Genomic DNA, 13,440 nt, shown 5'->3' with positions numbered 1-13,440 from the left:
TAATTCCGACACTGAGCAGTACTACACTTAAATTCCAAATGTGTAAAAAAATGATTGTAATATAAGCAGCCTTACCTCCAAACCGACGCTGTAGATCTCCAATCGCAGCAGGATGGTGACTCGAAGTTGTTCCGACCACTGAGGTGTCCGTCGATAGATTTTCACGTCATTGTGACTTGTATCACTTTTACTTTAAAGTGGCAATGTCAGGACCCCACAGATTAAGTGTTTAAACACTTAACCCGACATTGCTGCTTTAAATTAAAAGTGATACAGGTCACAATGACGTGAAAATCTACCAACGGACACCTGAGTCGAGTCACCATCCTTCTGCGATCAGAGATCTACAGCGTTGGTTTGGAGGTAAGTCTGCTTATATTACAATCATTTTTTAACACATTTGGAATTTCAGTGTAGTATTCCTCGGTGTTGGAATGGTACCACCGATCTAAATATGGTTGTTGGTTTTCTTTTTAGTACAAATGTGACTGAGTTGGGTGATTTCCACATCCAGCACATTTATTGTGAGAAAACAAAAGTAGATGCAAATATATTAATATTATTTTTTACCAAAAATGGGACAGTAAAGATTACAAATGTTTGTTTCTCTATCCAGTAGAACACAGTTTACCTAAACAATATTCCTTTTGGTGATATTTTATTTAAAACAAAAACAAATCTGGCTAAAAAAATATCATACTAGCAGCCAACATACAGAAAGTTGATTGGTCAGTAGTCAATAAAGTAATTTAAAAATGGTAATGCAAAATGCGTATTTTACATAAAAGTATGAGTAAGACAGCTGTTGTTTCACTTAAAGCTAACCACACTTGTCCAAATACAGTCATTTGACCTAATCAAACTGTGGTCAGTTTGGTCACACACATATTTGGCCAAATTGGATAGATATATTTGACTGCAAGACTAAATGATGGGATCATGTGGGCACAGTCAGTGGGTAAATATGACTGTGTGGCAGTCAGGTAGAATGACCACGTCATGTGTGGCCCAGTCAGTGGACAAACATGATTAAGCAACGGTCTGGTACAATGGACCAGATCATATGGGGCCCAGGCGGTGGATCGAAATGATTTTGATTTTGTCAGCTGTTTGAAACAAGTTTCTAAAGGGCAGGATATCTTCATAAAGGGCAACTTGTATTTTTACTGTCCCCTTCGCTTCTTAAACCTGCTGCTGAGAAAACACTTTCATATGTGTCATCATGGGTGGGTATACAACTTAAAGCTGGCCTCACATGTGGCAATTTCTGCATGGAATGTCAAGATTCTCGTATAAGATCAAGTGAATATTAGGAATTGGTTTACTGTGTATTACTGAGCTGAATATTATACATAAATTGAGGCTTCCTTTCAGTTCTTTACATCAGGTTGCTATGTTAGGAGGCGACACTTCTCCAAGAGAGCAGGCACTCAGTGACTGACTACTTTGCAGACTTCATATTGTGTGTAGATTGATTCATACACAGGGACACGGCCAGTGATGTCGCAGCAACAGTCTCAGATTTTTGACCTGTATCAGACCCCATCAGGACACTGTCCTAAAGTAGGAGTAGTTGCAGCTGTCTGTCAAGCATTGGGAAAATAGCACTTTGTTCATTGTAACCCTTAAATTCTACTACAACTCTGTTTAAAATCATATGAATCATGAAGACATTGCTTTTTAACTTCATATTTAAAAGCTCAGATATGTGGAGATGTGTTCCCTGAATGTTTGGATATATTGCTGTAAATAAATCCCATTTTCTGCTTTTTCTTTGGTCCAAAGCATTCTTACCAATGTCTGGTAGACTCTGTTATAGTGTTAATTAAGTCAATGTTATGAAATCTTGTTTTCTGAATCTCAATTTTGGCATAGACCATGAAAAATCATGAAAGGTAATCTAGAACAAGGTAGGAATATTTCTAGAACTGAATTAGCAAAGCAATCTTTAGTTACAGGTAATGTCGTCTTCCATCCATTATGCTTTACTAGAACGGTGTCCTCAATCTGCACATCCATAGTTATCAACAATTTAACATCATTTGCAGTCTTACTATTTTGCTAGGCATGTGCGTCTAAGCACATCAATCGTGGAACTGTCCAGGCGGCAATTATTGCAATAAAATACATACTTTAATGTGTTGTTGCTTCATAATTGCTCAAGTTCAATAAATGGTAACTTGTAGAACAAAGAGAATAGAGGCACACACTCACTTTGTATTACCTGCTGCTGAGTCTTCTGATTGATATCTAGTATTACTGCCCCTTTCCCATGTCACCACTTCATTCCCAGCTCTCCACACAATTCTTCTATCAACAAGATTGTGTAGTGATTACTTCTGAGGAAGTAAATCAGCAGGAAAGTGAAGTCCAGCCTGTAAGTACAAATCTGAATTCCAAACAAACTACGGGTGGTCACAATCACTAATAATTTCTTTCTTAAAAAATATTTAGTTATTAATATAAGTTATTTCATCATATCTCCAGATCAGTCCTTCAGACTTTACACAGCTTACTAATCACGGGTGAGCACTTATAGTGATCACTGTGAAAACTCCTAGACTTTATTTCTATAAAGCACTGGCCATGTCACCAGTTCTGGTAAGGCACCTTTATCCACCTTTCTTGGTTATCATCAGCTCTCGGACACATTACTACTACTGGTGAACACACAACTGATGGGACATCCTTCACAACATCTCTATAACCAAGCTATGTTAAATCTGAGATAGCTCAATGTAAACAGATTTCTTATTTTCTTTCTCTCCCGCAGTTTAATTTTGGCGATATTGTGGTGCACCAGGCCATTCATACAATTGAATACTGTTTGGGTTGCATTTCTAACACAGCCTCATATCTGCGTCTTTGGGCCCTGAGTCTGGCACATGCCCGTAAGTAACTCACAGTATTTGACGTCTTCTTGACATATATGTATAAATTGACGAAAGTGGTGCGCACTATAAGTGGCATTTCTCTGATAAAGTTGAAGAGGAGGATAACTGTGTATTTAGGGAGTCCTCGGCATCTAGCTGGAGGCCGCACAGTCTTGTTAGTCCTGCAAAATGACTTGATTTTTACACTTTCCACTAGAGACAACTTTTGTGAAATTTTATGCAGCAAAGGGCAGTGCTATGCATACAAAAAAACGAAGTAGTTAAAATATTAAAATTTACCGATGTGATGCAGGAAATTAAGTAAGCCCTGAAGCCCCCTTACTCTCACAACCAGAAAGAAAGTGGACATTGTAAATCCTTTTGCCAACATATGCAGCTCTCTTGTGTTTGCGATGGTCAGTTCAATCGGCAAATTTGCACAATAAATATAAATTTTTTGCAGCTCTTAAATGTATCTCTATCTATTCCAATTTGTCATGGTGGTCAAATATGGCTTTAGTTTCATGTGTTTACATCAGTAAACTTAGTAACGCCCGAGAAATTAATTTACCAAGCCAATAAAAAGTTCATTTGTGATGTGCGTTCTTTTTCTTGTTCAACAGGCAATACTGTACCATACAGTTTACAGGGACACTATAATTGGGCAATGCACCTATACATGATACATATGCAATGTATAGAAATATAATAGTCCTCTCAGTACAACATGACTATATGTATTGTAAATTGGACTATGAAATACGTTTATTTAGCAGGCTGTTTTCTTACATTTCTCTGAAGACTGGAAGGAAATGATGTCTGTGTCTTTTGGAAAACAAAGTTAATACGTTTGAATTTAGGATTATAAAGAACACTATGGTCATTGTTCTGCTTGTCCTCTAGAGCTCTCTGAGGTCCTCTGGACCATGGTTATGCACTTGGGCCTGAACGTGAATAATCTGGGCGGTGGCCTTCTCCTGGTCTTGGTGTTCGCTGTATTCTCTGCGCTCACCATCGCCATCCTGCTCATCATGGAGGGGTTGTCTGCTTTTCTGCATGCTCTCCGTTTGCACTGGTAAGTGTAAAAAAAAAAAAAAAAAAAAAAAAATTCCCTTGAGTCAATAAGTTTCACATGCCAAAAATCTTTTCAGTGAAAACTTATTTAAAATAGTTTTGCGTATCATAAGTTTCTACTTGACACATCAATTTCACAGAACAATGAGAGAATGCTCATCATAGGACTATATTTCTATTTAAAAATGAAAGCATTGCATTGGGGGTTTGTTTTTGCATTTGTCGAAGTATACAGAATGTACACTACGGGGCCAAAGGTATATAGACACACTTTCTAGTTAGTGTGTGGACATTTCTGCCACACCCATTGTAACAGGTGCATAAAATCCTACATACAGCTAGGCAATCTCCATAGGCAAACAATAGCGATAGAATGAATCACAAATGAAGGGCTCAGTGACTCTCATTGTGGCACTGTCATAGGATGCCAACTTTCCAGCTAGTCTGTTTGTCAAATGTCTGCCCTGCTAGAGCTGCTAGACTCGGTTAACATTAGGAGGTTTAGGAGCAACAACTGTTCAGCTGCGAAGCGATAGGCCACACAAGCTCACAGAATGGGACTGCCATGTGCTGATGCTCTGAAAATCTTGTGTCCTTTTTTTGCAACACTCATTACACAGTTTTGGGAGCAACATCAGCACATGATCTGTTCTTCAGGAACTTCATGGATTACTATTCCATGGTCGAACAGTGACACTATAGCCTCAAAGCACCATACGCAATGCCGACCATTGACTGTAAAGCACACTGTCCCTGTACTCTGGAGCAGTAGAAACCCTTTATTTGGAGTGACAAAAATCATGGTTCACTATCTTGGCAGTCTATTGACGAATCTAGGATGACAGTAGGGTGCTTCCTAACTGAATGCATATTGCCAAATGTAAAGTTTGATGGAGGAGGACGAATGGTGCAATTTTTTTGTGCTTTGGCCTGGGCCCTTCCCTGCAGTGAAGGGAAATCTTAATGTTACAGCATATAGTGACATTCTAGAGAATTGTGTGCTTCCAAGTTTGAGGCAACAGTTTGGTGAAGCCCCTTTCCTGGTTCAGCATGTCAGTGCCCCTGTGCACAAAGTGAGGTTCATCAGCAAATGGTTTTCCAAGTTTGTTGTGGGAAAACTTGATTGGACTGCACACAGCCCTTACCTTCACCCCCTTAAAACACCTTTGCAATGAATTAGAAGGTTGACTGAGAGCAAGGCCTGATTTCCCAATCTCACTAATGATCTCGTGGCTCATTAGTTTATATGTCTAATAGCGCAGATGGAGAAGTAAGATCTTTTAATTTATGCAATGCCCTTTGTCCCAGCCCAGAGATTGCGTGAGTGCAGAGTTATTGAGCTGCTCTAAATTAAGTCAAGAATGTCAATGAAATCTGAGCCTGTGTGACCGTTGTACATGCCGCAGACAACCTGCATAAAAAGAACATGGTATCTGTGTACTGCACATGCTCCCTACACCCGGCCATATAGAATAATCACCTGGCCTCTAGCGTGACGATGAATGATGCATAGCATTTGCTGTTTGAGAGCTATCTGTTGCATTTTTAAAGATTCTGTCACTTCAAGGATAGAAAAGAAGAGTTAACTGGCAAATAACCTTGAAACTAGCTCTTTCATAGTGGGAGGGAGTTCTGGCAGTTCATGGGATAAATACAGCTGACAGACAATGTCACTACACCCAGTGGGTGCTTGCAGAAAGAAATTGCATATTCCTCTTAAATAATCCTGTTTATTACACCATTGTTCCTGGTGGTGCTGACATGGAATGTAAAAGTATGACCAGCTAAACAACTAGCAGTTCAGCCAGCTGTTTAGCAGCTGCTGCCCCATTCACCTGCCCTACTCATAGTTCTGCTTTATATATTCTCTTCTCAGGGTCATGAGTTAGTAGTGGTTTCCACCACTAACTTAGGTTAGTCCATTAAGTTATGCAAAAAGCATTTGTCCAATAGAAAGAGCCAATTAGTATTTCCACTTTAACTAGCAGCCAATAAGCATTACCGTTACAACCCTTCAGCCACAGATAATGATATATCTTTCTATGTGCCGTCTTGATTGGTAGACATCACGGCTTTGGCGATTCTGCCTGTATTTTTTTCTGATTCAGAATCCACACAGACTAGAGAACCTTTAGGGGAAGCTTAGAGAGGTGCATAAAATTGGTATGTAAACAATACTAAACACAATTATTATAGATTTATTAAGATGGAATATCTTACCAAGCACTATGTAAAAACGAAACAAAAACACAAACAAGATGCTTGATCTCTTGAATGTCATAATAAGGATAAAGTTAGTTTGGCATCCAGGTCATGAGGCTGAATAGGGAAAAGTTATATGGTATCTTGCACTACAAGACCCTTGTACGGCCTTGCCCAGATGACTTCCTTATACAAGGACACTGTTCAGCTCATCGAAGCTTTCAGCAAATTGATATTTTCCATATTTGGAGCCAGCTTGTGAAATCCATGGCAGACCTCCAGCATTTTTTCCTCTCTGCCTGTGTAACACTTTTAACACATCTCTAGGAGAACAACAGAAATATCCTTGTCTGTTCAGGGTGGAATTAGTCCATGCACGTTTCATGTGTGGTGTGCTGTGTTACTGACTGTTATCTGCTATGTGGCCCTGTCCACCCCTTCTAGTCTAGTTCTAAAGCATATCTGTCACTTACACACTGTAGAGGCAGCCATTCTGTGGGCTGAATCAGCCCATCAATTCAGTAGAATCTCTAGTGCTATCACTGAGGCATGAGGCACTTCACGTCTCAGTGAGGTCACTAGATCCCAATGAGCTGAGAGGCTATATTCTCACAAGTCACTTCATGCCTCAGTGAAATCTACTCTCTACTGATTGAATTGCTTAACAGCCTGCAAATTCAAATCTGACTTCAAAATGTCTGCTTCCCCAGAGGACGGACAACAGGTTCATTCTAAAATGTTAACAGAACAGTCTGGAAAAGTTAGCAGTAACTTGTTTGCATAGTCACGTGCAAGTTAGTGACTTCAACTGCCCTAGTGGTAAATTAAGATTGTTTTGTGAAAAATCTTTTTATAATAAAATTTATGTAAACACAAAAGCATGTCAAAGAAGCACAAAAATTGTGATGTTAACCAGATATACCTGTAATATGACACTGTTTATATGTTAACAAAACACTCCTTTTTAAGTAAAATATAATTTTTTTTTCATGCATTTTCTTCTCTCTTCCAGGGTGGAATTTCAAAACAAATTTTACATTGGAACAGGATTTAAGTTTATGCCCTTTTCATTTGAGTGCATCCGAGAGGGCAAGTTCGATGACTGAGTCCCTCCATCAGTTTTGTTACTATGCCTCCCTGTAATGTTCTCCTGTCATGGTGTATTGGTGTGAAGCCTCACCTATCCCTCATGCTTCATAGACCCACAGTAGTCTTAAGATTGTCAGAGTTGTACAGAAATCTGTGTTCAGTAAGCAGCCTACTAAATTGAGAAGAAATACAGCCTGCCATAAGGGGTCGGAAATATCCCACACTGTGGAAAAATGTATCTTAAAAATACCAGTGTTTTTAATATGCAGATTAACAGGTTTCTTTATCCACACATGTCCACATTTCTTCTACCATTCTCGCCACCTTCTACCTCATTATTTTGTTCAGTAATGATACCTTTTTAGTTATCATGTCTGGTATCACACTAAATAAACTCATTCAGTAATGCTTTCTAAAAGACGACAGCTATGTTTAAGACCCAGTCCCACATAATAAATATCCATTTTATCAGGGCTCATTGAAAAGACAGACCTTTTTGGGGACTTGGGGCATTTATTACTTAGCTATGGCAGAAACCGCAACCTGCTTGGGGTACGCTTATAAGAAAAAAAAAAGTAATTTATATTTTCCTATTACTTTTGAGTAATTCCCAGATATATCTTTGACATTTACCTCAACCCGTTATGTGCTTTATGTCTTTAGTAGTGCACATAGCAACTCAATGTTGGAATACCAAGCGTGGGGGTGTTTCCAGTTTGCCCTTGTATTTTACAAAAAAAAAGTGATAAAATGTTATGTAAAAAAGTTTATTAAACCTTATTTAAGGCTGTTTTAATTTAAACCACAACCCCAAATATGTTGCTTCTCAAAGGAAAGACAGCAAACCGTTTTGAAGTTAGGGGAAGCTGCAGAAAAGGTTCACCTAAATATAGTAAAGGCAGCCAGGTTGTGGGTTATGCCCATATGAAGTCTATCAATGACCTCAGTGATTTGGCTGAGTTATTTCGTAGGTAACATTCTCATGATATTGTAGTCAGCCTGTAACTATAACAGATCAGGTATTATGGTCCTGATCCATCGTTGCCGATATCTATCACTGTCCCGATATGTTTACATTAGTGTTGTCGTGTTTGATGATGTAATTTCTAGGACCCTGTTGCTGCTGTGAATTGGTAAAAGAAGTCTCCCTCATGGAAATAAACCTTTAATTTATGACAAATAGAAAAGTCATTTGTTCTTAAGACTTTGCTGTGCAAGAATTACTTTCCATGTGTGTTATAGACTAGATCCTCCTCTCTCCTGGTTTCCTGTTCCTCAAGCAAACGTTCCCAGGTGCCAGCCACATTGTCTTGTACATATGACTGCTTTTGGAAGAGAGATGGGTAGTTGCATAGTGATAATTTATGTCCAGGGAGTAATGGACTGGCTGTGCACAGTGCCAGTGACCTCTTTTTCTTTTTTTTTTTTTGCCATCCATGTTCCGACGTCTGCCTCTGTAGAGGACTCGTGTGCACAGTCAGTTTATCTCAATACAAGTATCCATCTCTCCTTCATTCTCTGGTCATAGGGAAGTCTGATATACAAATGACCATGGTTCCTACTTGGAATCCATAAAATCAAGCATTAAGGTTTGAATTTGGCAGCATCCTGAAGCTGGCTACACATGAACCAGTCGTGCCACTGCGCCTAAGTGCCCAGCAATGGGATCATTATTCAGCTTGCAACTATGCATTTGTGGCTTCCAGAAGCTGATATTTACACATGAGATTGATCAGTTAGGTACCATCTACTTCATTGAATGTAGGGTAAGCCAGGGTTTTATTTAAGTATTCTGCAGAACCAAGAATCCAGATCACAAGTTCTCACCAAGCCATATTTAAAATCTTTTCTATCTACCTAACTACTACTGCATTTCTTTAAATTGCCCCCAATGTAATGATATTTTTATACTTTTTATCCTGTTTTCTAAATCCAGTGGGGACACTGAATTCTGGTATATAGTGTGTCTTATAGGACATTGGAATGGTAAATATTTTGCTGGACACTCCAATATTTTTCAACTAAGACCTAGAAGACAGAACCATAGGGGAAAAAACAAAGGAAAATACAAAAAAAGAGAGAAGTAACATCTCTCTGTAAAAGCATTTCACTATGGTAAACTTTAAACGGGAGCACTACAATTGGGTAGGTGCACTCTGTCAAAGGCCTTTCCTGCATCAAGGGCAGCCATCAAAGCCGGGAACACCATTCGGCTGCTTGCATAGATTAGATTGAACTTGGAAACACCTTAGGTTGGAAAGATGGTTTAGTACGTAGAACAGTCTTACCGTTCTGAAAAACCTAGAATGCACATTTGCAAGATACAGTGCTCAGATCCTGAGACCCTCCAGGTCATTGAAATGGCTAAATTGGAAAATAAAACAAAACATTTTATAGGTGAAAATCTTTAAGTCCACTGATCAAATGGTTGAAAAGGAGGTTGTTCAGCACTAAATTCAAGTCTCAAGGGACTAGTGGAGGACATGTACCACACCCTGCAAAAAAGTAGGGGCAGAGTAGGTGAGAAACTGGAGCATATAAATATGGAATACAGGATAGATTGTACAGGTAATCAATAAGTAGTGGTGGGTAGCTGAAGGAAGAAAGACCTATGGGAAGGGAGTTAGAGGCAGTTGAAGGTAGGGTTAAAGTTGAAAATGATCAGCAGGTGATGATCAATAAATGTGCTGGTGTGTCTTCTAAAGACCAAGAAATCCACAGGATCGGGGGAGTGGGCTGTCCATTGGATATGGCAGAGGCATATTCCTAGTGCACCTGAGAATTCTTTGAAAAATCCTCAGCCATGGCCTTTATCTAATTAGAAAGAGAGGGTGTGGCTATCAGAACTAGCCTGATAAAGGATTCCCCCGTGTGTCATAATGCCCAATCTTAAACCCTAAATGGCGCTATTGGCTGTAATGTATAAAGTTACAATGGGTAGTGGGTAGATCCAATTTAAATTGCATATAAAATATATTGTAAGGAATGTCTGCGCTAAACAATAACAATAAAGGTGTTAAATATAAAAAGTCACATTCCCTATTGGATAAAACAATTTTAATCATATATAAATATTATACATTCATGAGAATAAAAATAAATATAAAAAAATTAAAAAAAAAAAAAAAAAAAGACTGATAAATAATGCCAAGTGTAGCTAATAATGGCAGAAAATATGTGCATCTATATATTCATTAAAAATATACACAGTAATAAGAATGAACTAATCAGCTGTATATCACTTGCAATACATGACACAAATTATTATTATTATTATCTTTTATTTGTTAGGCGCCACAAGGTATCCGTAGCGCCGTACACAGTACAAACAGTGGACTATACAGGGTGAAACAGTACAGAACAGTAAACAAAAATACCAATACTTCAAAAGCTCCACCCAGGGTAATACAATAAGCACGGAGTAGAAGAACAGGTGAGAAGACAGGAGGGAAGACGGCCCTGCTCATGTGAGCTTACATCCTAAGGGAGGTTGGACAGAACAGGCACAAGGGGAGCCAAAAGAGAGACGGGAGAGCAAGTGGAGGAGGAGAGGTGGTTAAGTGGATGGTTGGTAGGCTTTACGGAAGAGGTGAGTTTTCAGTGCACGTTTGAAGGAGCACAGAGTAGGAGAGAGACGGATGGAACGAGGGAGGTCATTCCAGTGAAGGGGGGCTGCCCGGGAAAAAGTCCTGGATTCTGGAGTGGGAAGAGGTGATGAGAGTGGAGGAGAGGCGGCGATCATTGGCTGAGCGCAGGGAGCGGGCAGGAGTGTGAATGGAGAGGAGGTTAGAGATGTAGGGGGCGGTAGAGTGGGAGAAAGCCTTGTAAGTGGTGGTGAGGAGCTTGAAGAGGATTCTATAGGGGAAGGGAAGCCAGTGTAAGGAGAGGCAGAGTGGGGAGGCCGAGGAGGAGCGGCGTGAGAGGAATATGAGTCTAGCGGCTGCATTGAGTATAGAGCGGAGGGGGGAGAGACGGGAGTGGGGGAGGCCAGTGAGGAGGAGGTTACAATAATCGAGGCGGGAGATTGAGTGCGTGGATGATAGTTTTGGCTGCATCCTGTGAGAGAAAGGGATGGATGCGGGCGATGTTGCGTAGTTGGAAGCGACAGGTTTGGGCAAGGGAATGGATGTGGGGAGCAAAAGAGAGAGGAGTCGAGGGTGACACCCAGGCAGCGGAGTTGGGTGACCATTGTCCATTGACCAAATGTCCATTTGTATAAATATCTATAGCCGGCTACTAGCAATAAAAAAAATCAGTCACTGATGAATGGATTGAAAAAGTGCACTGTGCAACAAGTATTGACATTCAGTGAAGTTCTAGGAAAACAATGAGCCCATAGATGTTATAGTAGCATTCGTAGGTCTCTAAATCCTGTATCTCGATATGGAAAGACAAATCTGAATGAAGCACTGAGTGACCTGATGAGAATTGTAGCTGATACAGACGAGGTATTACTGATAGTAATGGCCATGTGTAAGACCCTCTATTAGCCTGTCATCTGAATATCCAAAGCGCTGAGGGAATGGGATAAAGGAGGAGAGAGGTATTATTACCACAATTACAATTCTCATCAGGTGACCTTAATGCTTCATTCAGATTTGTCTTTCCATATCGAGATCATATTTGCCAACTCTCCCTGAATGTCAGGGAGACTCCCAGAAATAGGGGTGATCTTCCTCACTCCCTGAAGAGTCTGGCACCCTCCTTGATGCTGAGCCAGTACAAGACGTGGATGGCTTCGCCATCTGTGGCATGATGACACAGTTCAGAAATTGTGTCGTATATCCATGTAGTGATGCCTATAGAGGTGGCCATTTTCATGGAGACCAAGATTTAATCAAAGACTGACAGGTAAGAAAATATGACTCAGTGATGAAGATAGAAATGTAAAAGACACTTCAGTCTCTAGAGATTCATTAGCTGCTTTTCTTTAAGCATAGTTGCCTACTCTCCCGGAATGTCTGGGAGACTCCGGCATTTCTGGGAGACCTTCCAGGCTCCTGGGAGAGCAGGGCAACATCCCGGTTCTCGTCCCCACAATAGATAAGTGTTGGGGGGGGGGCAGGGCTTAATGACACAAATATCAAGTTTGTCTCTTCTCTGTGAGCTAGTTGCTAAGGTCTACCTACCATCATCCTCTGACCTGGACCACCCATGTACACTGCAGACAGTGCTTATTGCTTGATACTGTGATAACCTGTGCCATTAACTTTCTTAATTGTGGTCCAGCTTGATTCTGGATCCCCCGTCAAATCACACCTTTGCCGCCACCTAGGATCTATTTGCAGTTAAAACAACAGGACACTGTCCCCCATTAAGTGCTCTTAATTTGGAGCACAGCAAGGCAACCAACAATTGAAATAGAGTGCTTTATGTGTATAAACTCTACACTCCACCATATACAGCCTTTGACTACTCACATATGAAGATGTGCTGCCACCCAGTGGCCTCTTTACATGGCGCAGGCTGTCCTTTTACTGAATTCCTGTCAGGCTGACTGTACAAGTGTAACAATAAATGACACACTGTCACCTTGTGGCCAAATAAGTATTATCTATTTTTAGAAATAATGGCCATCTAGAGTAGCCTACTTTCCTACTCCAGACCTACTTTTGCCGGCAATCATCATCTAATGTATGATACAACCAACAGCTGCTTCTGCTGCCTTATCTTTACTTTATTATCATTATTATTATTATCTTTTATTTTATAAAGGCACACCAAAGGGTCTGTTGCTCCTTACATGACATATACAGAAAGCAGTGATCCACTGTGCATACCACGATACATGAAAAACAAAATACCAGACATACTGAATGAATAAAAATACAGGTAACATGGCAATGTAGATCAACTTATATGAGGGTGATGGTAGTAATCAGCGGAAAGTAGGCCTAAGCTTAAGAGAATAGGCTTAGGGAAGCAGGCCAAGCGGTATAGAGGGTGATAGAATATTAGAAGACGAACACAAGGAAAGAGGGTCCTGCTCGTGGGGGCTTACATTCTAAAAGGAAAGGGAGACACAAGTAGGGTGGCACTGATTGGGGGACAAAGCCGGGATAAAGAAGTTAAGGGGAAGGTTGATAGGCATGAATAAAGAAATGATTCTTTAGGGCACGCTTGAAGCCCTTGAGAGTAGAGGCTAATCTGATGGAGCATGGGATATCATTCCAAAGCTGAGGAGCGGCCCGGGCAAAGTCCT

At 40.3% G+C, this 13,440-nt stretch overlaps 1 protein-coding gene across 5 annotated transcripts in view; it reads left to right on the top strand.

The window, feature by feature from the left end:
- Positions 1–8,425, top strand: part of ATP6V0A1 (ATPase H+ transporting V0 subunit a1) — a 59,619-nt gene extending 51,194 nt beyond the window's left edge. For all 5 annotated transcript variants that reach the window (XM_075176907.1, XM_075176903.1, XM_075176902.1 and 2 more), the window contains 3 exons: positions 2,774–2,891; positions 3,777–3,948; positions 7,162–8,425. In XM_075176907.1, coding sequence (XP_075033008.1) covers positions 2,774–2,891; positions 3,777–3,948; positions 7,162–7,255 — 384 coding nt within the window. In that variant the 3' untranslated portion in view covers positions 7,256–8,425. The remainder of the gene's footprint in view (positions 1–2,773; positions 2,892–3,776; positions 3,949–7,161) is intronic.
- The last annotated feature ends 5,015 nt before the right edge of the window (positions 8,426–13,440 follow it).

Source organism: Mixophyes fleayi, chromosome 6, assembly GCF_038048845.1.
Source record: "Mixophyes fleayi isolate aMixFle1 chromosome 6, aMixFle1.hap1, whole genome shotgun sequence".
Lineage (NCBI taxonomy): Eukaryota > Metazoa > Chordata > Amphibia > Anura > Limnodynastidae > Mixophyes > Mixophyes fleayi.
This window is presented reverse-complemented; position numbering and strand designations above follow the sequence as displayed.